The sequence below is a fragment of the Mastigoproctus giganteus genome, chromosome 14, assembly GCF_048544385.1.
Source record: "Mastigoproctus giganteus isolate SK-2022 chromosome 14, ASM4854438v1, whole genome shotgun sequence".
NCBI classification, from domain to species: Eukaryota; Metazoa; Arthropoda; class Arachnida; order Uropygi; family Thelyphonidae; genus Mastigoproctus; species Mastigoproctus giganteus.
This window is the reverse complement of record NC_143588.1, coordinates 50,266,001-50,283,635: the sequence shown is the minus strand read 5'-3', so window position 1 is coordinate 50,283,635 and position 17,635 is coordinate 50,266,001. Positions and strand designations below refer to the sequence as shown.

Sequence of the window (17,635 nt, the reverse complement as noted above, 5' to 3'; positions counted from 1 at the left end):
GAAGGCTATTGTAAAATTCAAGGACAGAATGAATTCTTTGGAGGAGGTTAGAAGTAAAAAGTTAAGGCTACATAAAACATGCAAAACTTAAAATTCTATTTTTAAAAAAAAATCAGTATTCTTATTATAGTGTTCAGCCATGGCCAGTAAATTTAAGAATTGCTTGCATTTCATTATTGTAACCGATTATGGTAATATAATAAATATATATATATATTTTATAAATGAATATTATTAAATTACTGGTATATTACTTATAGTTAACGTTTGTGGCATCAAAAGTATTAAACTTTTTTAAAGAAAATTTTACCTTTTCCTTAGTTTCCGTTCCACTCATAATCAATAAACCCACTTACTAGCTAATATCTTAATGAGAAAGGGCAGATTTTAGCTAGGATGCATTGCGGAATAGGTAATAACCTTAACCCGCCTATCAAATTCCTTCTACTACAGACGCCTTTGAATGTGTCATCAGTGGTTACAAAGAAAACTCATAACTGTAATACGAGTAGTTTTTCATATTCTTATCAATATTTTAGAACGATTAGAGTATTGTAAAAACCGACCATTTAATTTTTCTCCTATTTTTTTTAATTAATGGTCTATAACTGACACAATATTCTGAAATTAGAGTTTATTTGCTTCATTCCCAGTTTAAAAATACGTCAGTTTACTGTATCACATTCTGGAGATGATGGAAAGCAACAAATGATATGATTATGTACGAATATATACATTGTTTTCTGAATATTAGCCTTTTATTTACCTTCCATTCTTTCACTCTCTTTTCAGCCATGATAATGCTTTAATGCTTTTAGAAATTTTGATTTTGGTTAATAGGTCCTTCTCCACTTTCGTTTAATAGAATTAAATTACGTCTTTTATTGTAATGTTCTAATTTTCTCTAACATTCATTTAGTCTTAACAATACAATTTTGTATTGTTCATTTCTGGCGACTTCGACAAAGATGACTTTGACTAAATAGCATTGACTGCAGTTGTCTAGAGAGAGAGTTATCTCCCGCTATAGCGGATACAGATTCTATAGGCGGTTGAAAGTCATTCGTTAGCTGCCCCTTTCTCTCTCTCGTTTCCAATATCTTTCACCAACGTAATTCGTGGTACAGACTACTTACGTAGGCAGTAGCAGTTCCTTTCTTAGACCAACAGTTTGTTAATAAACTTTTTACTTTTTAATTTCTTCTCTAGTGAATGAAAAAGCTAACATCAGAATAAGAGAAAATGAAGCGTAAACCACAAATCTGATACTAAAATTCGATGCATACCAAGCGGTCTCTGAGGGCATGGGTAGCAAAGTGGAAAATGCATTATACACAACCAATTAATTCGCTCATCCATCTGTCAGTCTGTTTTGTTGCCATGGTTACTGGCAAATACTCTTTGAAAGCTGTGTACTTCATTATGGGACATCCCTTTCATTCGAATAACCAAATAAAATTTCCTTTGATTTGATCTGCATTCTTAGCTGTTTCCTCGTTAGAGACCTCTTCATCAATCGGGGATGCAGTGAGGCGATCAAAAGCCGAAGGAACACCATCCCCCAACCACCACGAGTTATTCCAGATTTTTCAGCTCGCAAACATGCAATAGGCCGGTAAACACACGTTTGTGCAGACATAAAATTCACGATAAAACTATATACGAACTGGAATACCATATGAAATTGTACACTATGGCCATGATAGTCGCTGCGCCAAAAAAAATCACTCTGAAAACGAAACGAAACAAAACATACACAACACAAAACATCTTGTATATTAGCTATAAATAAACGATTATATAACAACCTTACGGCATGGTTGGGTGCACTTAAGTTGCTAAGCAACAATTTGCAAACATCCACTGCATACAGACTCAAAGAATGAATACAGCAGTGTAGATTCCACTCCTGACATTTAGGCACGATCATAGCCGAGTGGTCAAGTAAAAGTACAAGGTTAGTCCCGCTGTCTGTTCATACCCACGTGCTACCACAAAGACAATAATATCCTTGTTCTTGTAGTCTATTTCGTAAATTCACCTGATCTTATGGGAGCCTTCTAGGATATAAACAGAATACCTCATAAATCCGGCATTAACGGGAACATAATACGGATTTTTGAAAATTCCGCTTTTCTTTTTATGATTATGTGTACAACCTAATTATTCACGAGTAATTCGTTATTTTTATTCGATAATACAATAGCTACTGAGTATTGTACTGTGAACTAGTACTGAATGTCTCGAAAAGTATTTGCAATGTATAAAATGATTTTATTATTTTATTTTGCAATACTTTTTTTTTTGTTGTTAAGTTCGACAAGCCTATCAGCGCTAAGACGACGTTTAGATCCATACTATGAAATCTCAAAACAGCAAATAGAAAAGAAAAAAAAAGCCACATTAATTGGTTTATTTAAGATAACCTTGCTTGTAACTACTAGTGGGACGCCGAATTCCGAAACTCGTTGGCATTTTATCTGTCTGAGTCTAAAAGCATGAACACCACAGGACAAAGTTTATGCCAAGACCCTCTTTACATTACAAATATTGCGCAAACCCAAAAGAATCTTTCCAAGGTTTCAAGATCCAATATCAAAAACCTGTACTGCATGCATGCAGATTACTAAATTAATATATTAATCACGTAAATAGATCGAATTCTGCATAGGCTTGACGTAGCCCAGTGGTCAGAAGCGCGAGTGCAGCAGCACACGCTCTTTGAGTGGACCGGGGTTCAAGCCCGTGACTGCTAAATACGATTAACATTTGTATTGATTGATTATTTTGGGTAAACCACCACTAACCTGGTGGTCGTGTCGAAGTATAAACAAGCGAAATGATTATTACGGTTATTTCAAAATACACAAATTTAGCATTCTGCATATTGACCTGGTTCAAACTTTCGCCAAAGCAAAACTTTATAAGTAGTTGTAAAATAAAATCGCAAATGTCTTCACAAAGATTCTGTAAGTTTACATTACAGCACAGAACCTTTTGTTCAAAATACTCAAAAATAAACAAATAAAAAAAAAAAAAATTCCCTTTCTCGTTTTTCTTTTCTTCCCATTTAAATCAGTGTTCATTAATCATATGGTTACAGAAACCAAGAGGTCGTTCCCATCAAGGTTCCAGTGGGAAGAAGACGGGTATTCCCACATGATTTAAGTAAGGTCAATAAAAAGAAGTACAACTGGGAGAAGGAACTAGTTTTGTCTGGCCTGAGTATCAGACTTAACAAGATTTAAAGTCACTTATTTTATGCCAAGTTATTCAAGTTGTGAGAACAAGGAACCATATGAAATCAAGTAGATATATATACCTGATATAGAGAGTTCTATGCTCATAGATAGGTATTATATTAAATAAAATAATAGCTGAACTTGCGCCTACTATTCATATGTCATAATATAAGACAAAGGCGATACTCTATAATCTGGTTCTCAACCAGAATGCAAAGTATCGCAGAATTTCCTGAGGTCAATAATCCACACCCGCGTTGGTGGTGGTGTTTCGAAAATCTAATACACTGATTTAGGTGTGTGGCGAATTCAAAATAAAACTACAATATTTCTGTTTATAGCGAATGAATAGGGAGAATTCCTGCTGGTTTCCCCTATATTTTTCCAAGGTTTCAAGATCCAATATCAAAAACCATTACAAATACAGCGCAAACCCAAAGAATCTGAAATATCACTCAAGGTAAAAATGAAACTGTAGCAAATCCCTACACATCTCATGTACTCAAAAAATACAGAAAACATTTTTGAAGAAAATTGGAACTTATAATAAGATATCAAAACCTTTGTCAGCGATGTTAATTCATGGCCACCACAACTATTAAAAGCCTCATGCTGGTTGCTGCTATTTAGTAGAACGAGTCCCCACAACTTTTAAGTTTCTGAAGACTTAGATATGAAAGCAGCGAATCTTCCGAAAAACCTAAAATATAGCCGAAAAATCACTAAATGTGCCATTTGTGTAGTGTTGTTAGGCGAAGTTTTTTTCCTATAATGAATAAATATTTGAACTACCTACGAGATCTAAACGGGGGCCAAACGGAATGCACGCATCTGAAAGAAGAAACTCGTTTTGGCTAGCCTACGTTTCAAACTGATAGTATTACATAGCTGTGGCTATACTTTATGTAACTGTAACTCGACTTCTTTCCTAGGCAACGAAACTATTTCTGCTTTTAAAAAAGATTAAATCCATTATTATCCTAGGCTGAAGTTGCACCCAAGTATCACTATGGTTACTCCTCCATGAACATAAGGAACAGAATTTGAAACTTAAGTTGGCCTTGTGGTTTGATCGCTGCATTTTTACATCAATTTTCTAAAGTAACGCAATTAGTCAGTTAAAAAGTAAAGGACTTCTGTTGAACTTCAGTGTAACTAAATATATAGCTACCTTTGTGAAGCCATCATAACCGAGATTATTTGAATGTTTTTCTTTTCCTCCTTTGACTGTTTTCATTATTTTATAGGATTTTAAGTCGAAATGCTTTCAATGGTGAATTTCATTCTTCAAACTTCCATTATTCAAACTCTTCATCATTCATCCCACGTATGTCAGTCATATAACAGCAAAACTATATATCACTCGAAAAGAGAACACACACACTAAAAAATTACAGCCTAGGTTCTTTCGCCAGCTTTAAGACACCAATGCTAATATGGCAACTTCTGTAACATTTTTTCTTATCGACATGTTAGTGCTCTTTTAAAAGCTGCACATGTCTAAAAGCAGTGAAAGTCCCTCTGCTAATAGAGTGGATCAATTCAGAGATAAAAATCCATAACTTTGCGCTGATGCCAGACCTACAAAAATGAATAATAAATTCCTATTTACTCAACCTCTACCTTGAAGCTGTTGTTTTAATCATAAATTATTAAACAAAAAACTCATACGCACCGCTACACATAAATGAATTAAATCTGTGAAGAATGTGACGTAATACTATCTCTAGTTGCCTAATTAATTAATTAGCTAGCAAGTGATACATTTACTTTACAAATTAACTTATATATCATCTAATTAGCACTTAATCGCCAGAAGCAAAAAATCTAAAATTGTTTTTAAAAGTAAGATAATGAACTTTAATGGAAGGGTAAGGCAGCAACCCATCTCCACTGTTTCCTATAATAGCCGAATACATTGCGGTTTTAAGCAAAAGTTTTAAATAGTTGTATAAATTGACTCTTTCCAATATAACAGTCCTTCGCATAATTGCTCATCTTTCAAAATTTCGAACAATGTAAATCTTTATTAAAGAATCAAAGATCATCTCCACTCTGATGAAACAACGGCAAGTCAAATAAGCAGAGGTCACCTGTACATAATATATTATACATCCGTTATCCTCCTCCTAGCTTATCAGTCATATCGTAATAGGGTTCTTCAATTAAGGTCTTTGTCCCTTGCCGGCTTCCCGAATGTCAACACAATAAGATCAACGGCTGCTATCATATTAAATATTTGTCTACTCCTCTTCCCAGTTTAATCGACGGCTAAATAAATGTCATACAGCAGAACAACATGCTGTGGACCTCGAAGGTGGGATTAATGTTACAAGAATTTCGGCTGTGTTCAACTCGCCTAAATCGGTCTAACAATTTCCACAGTTAAATTTCAATGAACTAACTTTCAAACCAAAAAAAAAAAAAAAAAAAAAAATATATATATATATATATATATATATACACACCAAAAAACTTGAAATTTCGGATAGCTCAAGAAGCACTTCCATAATTTATATTCGCTCTTAATAAAGGAAGATATCTTAAAGGAAAAAGGCGTCTACTAAAACTTTAAAAGACAGAATCTCCATTTTAAACAGAATGGCTAAAGACTACCTTCTATCAGGTGACCTCATTTTACTGATTACCGTCTGGTAACAAACAGGCACAAAATCACGTACAAAATCAAGAGCACCATTAACTTTAATTTCTTTTTATACCCTATTGTGGTGTGCCAAGAAAAGAGGTCAAGAGTTGAACACTAGCTGTTTAATGAGAAAAAATTTATTCTAAAACATGTGGCCATGGAGCTTGACCAAATTAAACTTAAAGTTTTGCTAATTACAGGTAACTGAGAGGTAAGAGTAAAACTGAATGAGTGACAAGTTTCTTAATGTTGTGGAAAAAGCATCGTCCAAATCAACAACAACCCGCGCTGATTTTAAAGCCAGCTAATCCTTCGCATGTGGATTTAACTGTGCGTTTTCTCGCAAAGTGTTAAAGATGTATTTTACATGTTGATCCAATTTTTAAGAAAACAAAACACAACACGGCTTGCTTTCAACTTTTCTGACGAAATAACTTACTGCTCCCTACTCTTGTAACTTGAAGAGACCACAAGACAAAGAATCCTCCTAACACTTCCTCTACTCACTGAACTACTTTTTCTTTCTTATGAAACCCCCAAACAAAAAAGTATTAGGACCTATAGTACTCAATACCGTGCGTAGGATGAAGGCAGAGAAGATGAAAGGAGATACTTGTTGACAACAGACTTCAATTTCTGTAGATTGTACTTTTCGGGAATGAAGAGTTGTTCCAGAAAAATGGAAGTTAAAGTAATAAATGCGGAAGAAGAAAAGTTGGTTTTGTGAGTTTGAAGTTGGACAGTAAAAGAATGCTGACTTGTTGAGGCACGTATTCGGAATAGTGGAGAGAGAGAGAGAGAGAGAGAGAGAGAGAGAGAGAGAGAGAGAGAGAGAGAGAGAGAGGAAATTACAGAAGCCAATTCAGAAGAACATTACCAATGGTAGTATCTGTAGAAAAGGGATGTAGCAGAAACAAAAAGTCTATGGGAAGGAGAGTGAAGAGACTTTGTTTGTTAGAGATGGGTCATTAATTAACTGAACTGTCCTCTTTTGAATGGAGGAAGCCTGAGAGACTTTTGGGGGGACACCACCCCATATGTAGGAACAACGTTCCATGGTAGGATGGATTTGAGCAGAGTGAGTAGCTGTTTGGAAGAAAAGTAACACCGAGAGCGAAAAGGAAAACCCAGTTTTTCAGATGCAGAGGAAGTAATATTTGCGTTGTGCTGATGTCAAGAGAGATTAGAAGTCAGAGTAATCCCTAACAGAAATATGTGATCTTGTCTAAAGATCTCAGTGTCCTCGAAGATAAGCATAGGAGCAGAAGAATTCTTTTTGTGAGATATAAACAGGACCGAGTTTTAGGATTGAAATCAATTAAGTTAGCTTTGCCCCACTGGAGAATTAGCATTTAAGGAATTGGTAGTGGATATTCGAGAAGTTGAAGCTGTTTCCGCAGGGCAAAGTTTCTTAACCTGGAAGGTGGAATGCAATGTGCTATCATCAGAAAAAGTACGGATAAGATTTCCGGTCAATGGGAGAAGGTCATTAATACACAAGACGAAAAGAGTGGGAGAAAGAACTGGACATTGGGGAACACCTGCATTAGTCGAGAAGTTAAAAGACAGAGAGCCATCTACCATCACCAGAAGTGTGCGGTCAAAGAAAAAACTGGATACCCAATTACAAAAAAACAGTTGGCAAACTATAAGATTGAAGTTTATTTAGAAGACCTTTATGCCAAACACGACCAAAGGCCTTTGAAATGTCAAGAGAAACTGCTTGAGTTTCACCAAACTTTTCCGTTCAATTTGTCCATAGATAGGTAACATAAGTCAGAATATCACCAGTGGATCGACACCCGAGGGAATCCATACTGGCGACCGTTGATCAGATGGAAGGTTTCTAGATAGTTTAAGATTTGGCTTTAATTGATTTCTCCATTACTTTAAAAAGAGCAGAAATAAGTACAATGCGACGATAATTGGATGGGAAGGATTTGTTACCCTTTTTAGAAACTGGCTGGATATGAGAAAATTTCCATGCAGAAGGGAAAACACTTTTGGAATTAGAAAGTGAAAAAAAAGGCAACACAGAATAGAAGTTCAGGAGCACAGGTTTGAGAACAAGTGGAGAAATACCATTAAGACCTGGTGCTTCCTTGGCATCAAGACTGTTCAAAATTCTAACATTCTTTTGGTGGAAGACCACGGGAAGCACTGGATGGAGTGTACTAGGAATGGTAGGAGATGGTTTACCAAAATCATCAATACATGAGTTAGAAGAAAAGTTGGATGCTAACAGGTCAGCTTTATCTTTAGCTGAGGTGGCAATAAAATCATCCGGTTTTGACAGAGGTGGGAAAAAGTTGCGGTCAACAGCTTTGGCAAGAGACCAGAATGGTCGACTACCATTTGGACAAGAGGAAAGTTTTCTACTCTCAGCCTTTACAAAATCTAGTTTTGACTGGTTAAAAACTGCTTTACAATTGTTCCAAGCTTTAATGTAGGCAGAAAATGAACCTGTAGATCTGGATGCGCGCCAATTGCGATATGCAACATTCTTATCTTGAATAGCCTTAGAACATTTCTTGGAAAACCAAGGTTTAAAGGATTTCATCCCTACAAGGATAATTTCGCTGACACGATCTGAAGAAATGTTGTCATCAGAAGATTTAAAACATTAAAACTTGTATGGGTGTCCTCTAATTTATATATTTTTAAATGAGGAAACGAGCATAGAGGAATAGTTTCTTCCCATTTCGTCCTAAAATCTCTTCTCCTACTTTCCAAAATGCACACCTCATATTTCTGTTGCTTACTAAGGATTCAAATGAGCCAACTGAAACTGTGTTACCGCAACGATCGGGTTATTTCATTACAGAACTTTTTATAATATACAGAATCAATCAGATTATGAGAAATCGGCATAATTTAAAATTAAAGCAAGCAGAACAAGGTACAAAATCCAGTTGTGTAATTTTTCCTAATTTTGATGACATTATTTAGCATGCAGTATATTCTGAGATATACGCATGCTATACTGCATACTGCATGTTCCTTTTCTGCTAAATCAATTATCTTAAGCAGCTAAATACTGAAGAAATGTCATGTTAGTGTTGATATTCTGTGCTATTCAAAAATTGGATAGCGATGTCCCCTCCCGCTTTAAACAATCAAATTTTACGTCCTAGTGTAACTTAGCATGAAAATTGACACCAGAATGCAATTTTAAGATACGGAACATGCGAATTATACGAGTTATAAAAGTGCACACTACAACAGCACCGGTCATTTCCAATCTAACATGACACAGATTAGGTTTCTTGTTTCTGCAGAATGAAACAGATTTCTGGAAGATTCAGAGCCGTAGATGGGGCAAGGCAGTCGCAAGGTGACAATGGCAGAGCCTTAAAAGTGTCAAGAATAGTAAATTCAAGGTTATGACAATAACATCAGGACACAAGAGGTGTCTCGAAGAAGAGTTCAAGGACGCCCAGGAGTTAAAATCTTTCCCCAGCATGTCCGGTCTGGCTTTGACAGCTTTCTGTTTCGACCTCTCAGCTCTTGAAATTCACTCTCCAAGAGTGAGTGAGTTTCAAGGCAAATTGTACACAGAAGGTTACAGGAGGATGGTCAGGGTATAAAAACTATGGGTTATCTCACATAGGGTTCCCCCCCCCAAGTCAGATGGATAACAGAAAAGCCGTATAAAGCCAATATTCTCTCTGCAGATAAGTCGAGAATAAATTTTCGACGTGTCCTCGTTTGGAGAACATATCAAAACACGTGGAACTCGCTTGCATAATTCTGTAATCAGGGAAAGGGATAACTATATTGTCAATGTTTTTTTTTTTTGGGGGGGGGCATCATAAGACAAAAGGCTATCCCGATTTCCATATCTTTGAAGAAGTATCCTGACTGCTCAAAAGGCAAAGGGGTCAAGATCTTCGAGTCCTAGCTAGGTGAGGGTTTTCAAAGGTGTCACAGGTACCATCAGTGTCGGACGTGACCGGATTGCTAGAACCTACATCAATAGTACCTTGTTGCTCATCAAGCTCTGTTTGTGCCATTTTTATTCTAATTATTCAAATTACTCACTGATTACTTTATTAGGTACACTCTTTCGTGAATTGGAACGCTTCTTCAGTAGCAACATCATATGTTAGTACCAGGTGACAAAGTAAGTAAGCAGATATGTAGGAATGATCTGTGTGCGCAATTCACTTTAAATGAAAGTTGTATGGTAGTCGATGCCAGAAGCGATAGTATGAGTACTTCGGACACTGCAGCCCTGCTGGGTTTTCACGTACGACTGTGTCTCTGATGAACTGATATTGATTGACTGATTGATGTAGGGTTTTGGGTACATAAGCGACCTAGGGCATATTGCGGTGTATGTAGATCCGTAAATTGCGTCTGTCTGTTGATCGATTTGCCCATTTTTGTGGACAAAAAAACTCGAATTTTCAGTAGAAAACACCATGCTACACTCACCTGAGACCGACTAACTCAGCTCAGTTGCGAAACCATAGCGGTAGAACAGTTTGTATAACTGCCGCCTCCCACACCGGGTGGAAAAGTCTTGAATTCGAATTTCGTCAACGAAGCGAGGAATACTTAAGGGCCTTTTTCACAACATGGCTGAGTTAGTCGGTCCCAGGCAAGGATAGCATGGTTTTTCTCCCAGAAAACTATGGGTTTTTTGTTCAGCAAACGGCAAATCGACCACAGAGCACATCCAATTTACAGACATATTATATACTGCGCAATATGACCTATGACCTAAGTTGCTGATGCGCCTAAAACTCTACAATGAATCAAACGCGAGGGTGTATCAAGATTAGTTCAATAACCAAATAACATCCAGTCACCGCCGAACTTGTGATTAGAAAGTTCACTGATGCGAAAGGCAATGGAAGCTGAACAAAACAGGCAGGGTGACATAACGGCTACAGTCAGTCAAATAACAACCCAATACAACTGTGATACCAAAGAGGGATCTCAAAACACGCAATTCATCGTATCTTGTCACAGATGTGGCATCACACCCGATGACTGAACCAGGTTCCACTCCTATCGGCAAAACACATGAAGGTACAGTTACAGTGGGCGTGGGAATACCAACATCGGGCAGAATAATGAAGGATTAGGAAAAACTCTACCCGGTCAGGCAAATCAGGCTTCCTTCTCTGTTTCACATTGATGGGAAGAAAAAAATTATGACGAAAATGGCATGATTCCGTGGACCCATCTGCCAAGAGTCAAAAATACAGATGTGGTGGTGGCGGCCGGATAATGGTTTGAGGAGTGTTTTCATGGTGCAAATTAGCCCTCCCCTTTGTACCAGAGGAACAACATTTGGGCGCCACAGATAATGTGGAAATTGTTTTGGACAATGCGTATCCCTTCATGGCGTCAGTATATCCATCTGTGAATTAGTTTTCTAACAAAATAATGTGCCATGTCACATGGCAAGATCTAATTGTTCAGAAATGCTTCCAGAAACATGAGAATGAATTTGGCCTACTGCGGCGGCCTCTTCAATCACCAGTTGAGCACCAGCCAGATGAAGTAGAACATGCTCTTCGGAGCAGAGATCCGCAACCATCCAATCTGCAATAACAGCGGGAACCAACTGAGTCAACATGGACCAGCATCCCTGTGGCACGCTTTTGACACCTCGCTGAAAACATGCAACAACGAATCCAGGCTGTTCTGAGGGATAAAAGGAGACCTACTAGGTAGACGTGTCTAATAAAGTGGCTACTCGGTGTATATCCTAATATCATAAACATTAATTCCCTTCTCAACACAGTCGTGACAGAAAGCGACTCATCATAAACGCAATGTCCTAAAATTATGAATTTGATGTTGCCTTGTCCCACTTGTGCAATAAGCAATCTGATAGCACAAGGAGCGTCATGACCCATTTTGTAATATCAACTGCTATATAATACACAGTACAGAGAGTTTCCATTAGTCGAGTGGCTTTAGCTACAAGAGTCGATCGGCTGGAAACGTTATCTGAAGAAAATGTTTCCAGCCAGTGGTAACCAGCTTTAGTTAGTTACAATCGACTGGGATAATAACCAACTAAAGAAGAATAACGAGAGCAGAAAGCAAAAATTCTGATAACAAACAAAAATACTTTCGCTTAATATCCTTGAAATAAATAATAATGAAGAATATAATGTAGCAATTTAGAGTTCAGCTGCTATTCGGTCTTGTACAGATTTCAGGAGCGGTATCCAGGGTACAATAAATGCAACTTGCATATCAGTGGTGTTTATTCCACATATAATGAAATGTATTCATTATTCATTATACGGAATTTATTATTTCATAAAATGATAAATAATAAATTCTGAATAATGAAAAGCTTAAATAAACTTAAATACTGATGATTATAATAACATTATACAGTTTAAATAGAATATGTGAGTTTAAGTCCCAATAATAATTATAACTCACGTTTTAGACAGCAAGCATAATTTCCCGCACATAACGTCCAACTATTACTTCCCTGTAAAACTGATTTCTTTCCGTATGTGTATACTCGTCTCGCGGTGCGCATGTTTCGAATGAATTACTGACAAACCGATGGTCACCTTTATAGGCCAAACTGCATATTTCTAGTCACAATTTCCTGCAATCAGAAGAGTAATATGACTTTTGGTCAGATGATGTAACATTCTCAAAGCACAGAAAATACTCTGATCTAAATCTGAAATAAAACATACGCAAAGTGAGAAAGAAACTATAAAATGTAAACGAAAATTCGTTTTAAAAATATGTGGTTTTAATTATTTTCATATAGAACGCCGGCGTTAGGCTGTTGGGTTCTAGAAGCATCGGCAACTAAGGCCATTGCTCTGTGTATACTGTCTGTAAATTGCGTGTGTTATTTGTGGATTTTCTGTTTTCTGTACGAAAAACCAGAGTTTTCGGAAGAAAAAACCATGCTACCCTCGACTGACACCGACTAACTCAACCACGTTGTGTAAAAGACCCAGAAAACTTCCTCCCGTTGTCGACGGGATTCGAAATCAGGTCTTTTCCACCCAGCGTGGGGTAGACGGCGATCCTACCAACCGTGGTACCCAAGAGGGCCCGGCGTTACGTATGCATAATTAGTGCAACTGTGCTGTCTCACACAGTATTTTCACTGAAACAGGTTAAGAAAGCTGCATTGACCCTTGTGATAACTCTGTCCATATTCTTTCTTTGATAGTATTACAAAATAAATTGGTAAGGCTGGACAAGTGCATATCCATCTCGAATTATCGTTTCTGAGAATGCTATTTTTGACAACTAACAGCTGTAATTCCAAGTTCAATAACGCATCATGTCATCCTATACCCTTATCACAATTCAAAACATAACTAGAGCAGAAATAGCCGTTTCTGAGATAGATTCCAGTTATCTTGAATAACAACATTAATTTTCAAAATTAACTATTAGTGTAAAGTTGGACCTGAATTATTAATAAACTTTCTGTTTCGTGTTTAATTACTGTATCTTCTGGTTCATAAAACAAACAAATAGGCTTGTAAAAGACTATGCTCACGTTAAAAAGATTGTTTTCTGTATTTAGCTTACAAAACAGATTTGATTATGTGTGCTTATGTAATAATTTATATGGTAACGTACCTATATCGATCACCGCGGCAGTCGCTACTAGGAACAGAAGGTCGTTCACTGATCGAGCATGCTGTCAATCTAAACAGAAAATGCTGCATTCTCATTGGTTATGCGAGACATGACAAGCAACAAGATCCACTATAATATGGTTCACTAACTTATCCACTATTGGCTAGCTACACACGCTAATATTTAGTACATTCAGCTCTGTCTGAAATCACACACCATTATAGATTTTAATTTTCGCGCATTAATACAAAAATTCAATGTTAAACATTAAAAACAAAATTTGAGGTATTAATATGCGAAAACAACAAATCCATTATATTCCCAGTTATATCAACTGTGTTGTATTTCCTAATAAGAAATACAGTACATTTATCAGCCACTCCTTTAATAATTTCTTTATCAATCTAACCGTATATATACGTTTAGTTGTTTTCTTACTATAGTAAATGACGTAACACTAAACATGCAATAATATTCTGGGGTAAAGTGCAACACTGAAATCAAGCGCTTCTTCGTGATTCACTGTTGAGATAATAGTACGCCAACAATGCCAGGTTCTTAACATTTCTTACGTATTAAGTAATGTAAGAAACAACAAACACATGTTTGTATTAAAACGTATAATTGTGACTGCTTTAATGCAGAAAACTTATTAATGCTAATGCACGGTTTTGATTTAATTATAAAGATAAATTTTATAAATGTCCAAATCAACACAAACAAAACATATGAAAAGCTGATACATTTTTATGATTTGTTCAGTCTTTTTTTTTTTTTTTTTGGTAGTTGTTGGCACATCAGCTTCTGTGACCATAATGCTCCTCCCAAGGTTTTTGCAATACTTTGATCCACGCCCGAGGCGGGATTCGAACCCGCGACCTTTGGGTTACCAGGCATGCACTTTACTCACCCGGCTAGCCCGGTCGGCATTTGTTCAGTCGAGAAACTTCATAAAAAATTCAGTCGTCCGCTGTTAAAAATCAGTACTAAAACATTAAAATTAGTAATCTTAGTCAATTTTTAGCTCTGTCTGAAATCACGCGCCCTTTAGATTGCGCGAAAATTAATTTTCGGGCATTAATGCAAAAATTCAAATTTAAACATTAAAAACAAAATGTGAGGTATAATATGTGAAAATAACAAATTCATTATATTTACAGTTATATCAACTGTGTTGCATTTCCTAATGAGAAATATATTTATTAAAATTTTATACACTACTTATAAATAAAATACACTTTCAAACCTATAACCTCTGAAAAATATCTTTACTTTTGGAGTACATAAGTTGTACTTCTATTTATTTATTATTGATTTCGAAGTCGTAAAGGAAGAGAATATTGATACTTCCGTATATTAGAAAAGTGCAGAAGAAATTATTGGAACAATTAATGCATATTTCAAAATAATTTTCAGCCATATTCGTTGAATTGTAACGGGATTTTCTGTACAGTATTTCAATGATAGTATTGCTCACGGTGAATCTGGAAACGACGTTACACTTACAGGAAAGATTAGACACTAAACTCTACAAGGGGGACATTATTGTATAACTAATTTAAATAACAGTTATCCATTTTGCTAACTAATGACGGAAAATAATAACGTTAGGATAAAACGTCCTCTACGTGATGACTGAACCACATTAATTGTAAATAAATCACAGCCCAAAAATATAAAAATAGCATCCAGTGCTGTAAAAAATACGTGACCCAGTTTCGATCAGCTGTCATTAGGCAATTTAAATATTGCAACGTGCATTTGTATCGTAATTATCCGCGTGCGAATATAATCCATTCTGTCCCCACTAACAATATTACCGACCACGATCATTTTTAGCAATAAATAATTTTACAAAAATGCGGCATTAAATGATGACCTTTATTTCATCGTATAGGCAACACAGCAAGAAATCATTACATCTCGTGCAAACTTCCGTTCCACTGCCGACCTTTTAATAATCCCAAAGAAACCGAAAAAACTAATTAAAATCTGCTTTCGATTTAGCACTCACTGGGCCTAACATTACCGATCCCAAAGTGATACTGACGATCAAATATTAGTTTTATTACCAAGCGCCTACGGCTTTTATGAGACGCTAGAGCACGTTATTTATCGCACATGGTTCAATACAATCTCGAAAAGGCCGAGAATTCCCCTTTCATAACACATCGATTTCTAGTAAAAATTATTACGTTTCCCAATTCTCGTTCGGTGCCAAGGACACATGGTTATCCCAAGGATACAGTTCTTCACCGATAAGTGTATGTCAATAAAGCATTTGAACACTAACCGGCTTAATAGCACATCCTGTTTCCATCCCACCTGTACGGTCCGTAACAACGGCACCCTAGCGCCTTATCCCTTGTTACGAACGTCAATGACGAGCCACATATTGTACGAAGCTTGAATGTATTCGCAAACGCTAATATTAAACTGGCTCGTAATTTCTACCCTTTGAGATAAAAACGTATTCTCTTACCTCTTCCGGTTTCGGAGGTTGATGCCTGCAGAAGTGGGGGTGCTTATGGCAACGAACAGAATAAAATAAAGCCGATATCACGATTAAATTGAGCACATGCAACCACTTCCACTTCACGCCTGCCACCATCTTGACTCTGACAGTGAACAACTACGCACCCTAGTGACCACAGTTGTAGGCTCGCTCGGTAAAGAGTGAAAATGATGCTAGCGCGATCTCCCGACAAGTTCCGAGTTTCAACGATAACCCAACAATCGATTATGAATTAGAGAAGTTAAGTTTTGCGTGCTTCTTACTTATAAATGTTCGTTTTCATTTGACGAACATAACGAAATACGAACACTGAAACCCGCTTTTAATTTTAGTAACCTAATTTTACCTAAACTGCGCTGAAGAATATGAAAACGTAAAATAGTCTCATCGGAGATTTACTCGCTTAAGCCCAGAAAAATTAAATTTTTGTTTTAGGATAGAATTGGTTTAGTTGAATTTTTTCGTAAGCAAATCACAACAATACAGAAAAAAAAAACGCAATTCAGTACATTTATGCTATTTACTTAACTCAGCTTTTTTTTTTTTTTTTTTTTGAGGTTAGCAAGCAGCGGTTTAAAATGCAATAATCAGCATACAAGGAGCAGAATTTAAGGCTGCCCAAAAATATTATCAGTCAGTCATTTATTTAAGCCATTTCAATTAATCTGGTTTTCTATGATTAAAAAAAAAAGAAAACTTCAATTAATATTTAACATTGGATCTAAATTTTGAACTAGCGGTGGCTAAAATCTGTTCCCTTCCACAGAATTCAAGTTCTGTCCGTTCGGTACGAACTTTTATCGGCTTCTCTATTAATGAATATGGATCACCACGGTCGTGTTGGCTGATTTCGGGCGAGGGATGCAGAAAAAAAAAAAAAAAAAAAGATATATATATATATATATTTTTTTTTTTTTTTTTATTTATTATTTTTTTTTAATATTTGTTTTACTCCCGAAAATTGTAGTTTTTCATCTTTCCAAATAGGCAAATGATCACAGAATACACTCAACTTACACAAAAGATGATTTTACGCCTCGTGGCCTTAGTTTCATAATTATCCACTGGCTAGCTGGAAGATAACCAGTTCTTTATCAAATTCTGCTTATTGCCTGAAACACCAACCTAGAGCAAACCTTGCTCAAAACTGGTTAGTCTATATTAGATACTAAATAATACGAACAACATGTACACTGCTCGACAAAGTTAACAGGACATGCAGAAAATATGGTGGTGTAACTCGTGCAGCTTGCAAAGAACCGGGTCAAATTTTCGTGTGGTGGTGTAACTCGTGCAGCTTGCAAAGAACCGGGTCAAATTTTCGTGTGGTGGTGTACCAGAGAATAACGATGAAATGGGGAGAGTGCCAGAAACTTCGGACAGGTATAAGGGACATTTATAGTGGTTGTATAAGAATTACCAAAAATGTCACATTACAGAATTCGACAAAAGATGCTCGAAAATATGATCACATGACATCAGTACGGCGTATGATTCCTCAAACGGGTAAACACAGGCTTGACAGCGGTGAACCATGCTCGATATGTCTATAATATCCTGTGGCAACAAATCTTATTCGTCCACCAGAGCAGACCTTAGCTTATCAAGTGACCGAGGAGTTGGCTGTTGACGTTCAAT

The 17,635-nt window shown here is 36.5% G+C and overlaps 1 protein-coding gene across 1 annotated transcript in view; it reads right to left on the bottom strand.

Annotated features, from left to right (window-relative positions):
- Nucleotides 1-16,093, bottom strand: part of LOC150075134 (leishmanolysin-like peptidase) — an 807,866-nt gene extending 791,773 nt beyond the window's left edge. The window contains 1 exon segment of the mRNA XM_090388304.1: nt 15,965-16,093. Coding sequence (XP_090244430.1) covers nt 15,965-16,093 — 129 coding nt within the window.
- Nucleotides 16,094-17,635: the final 1,542 nt, after the last annotated feature.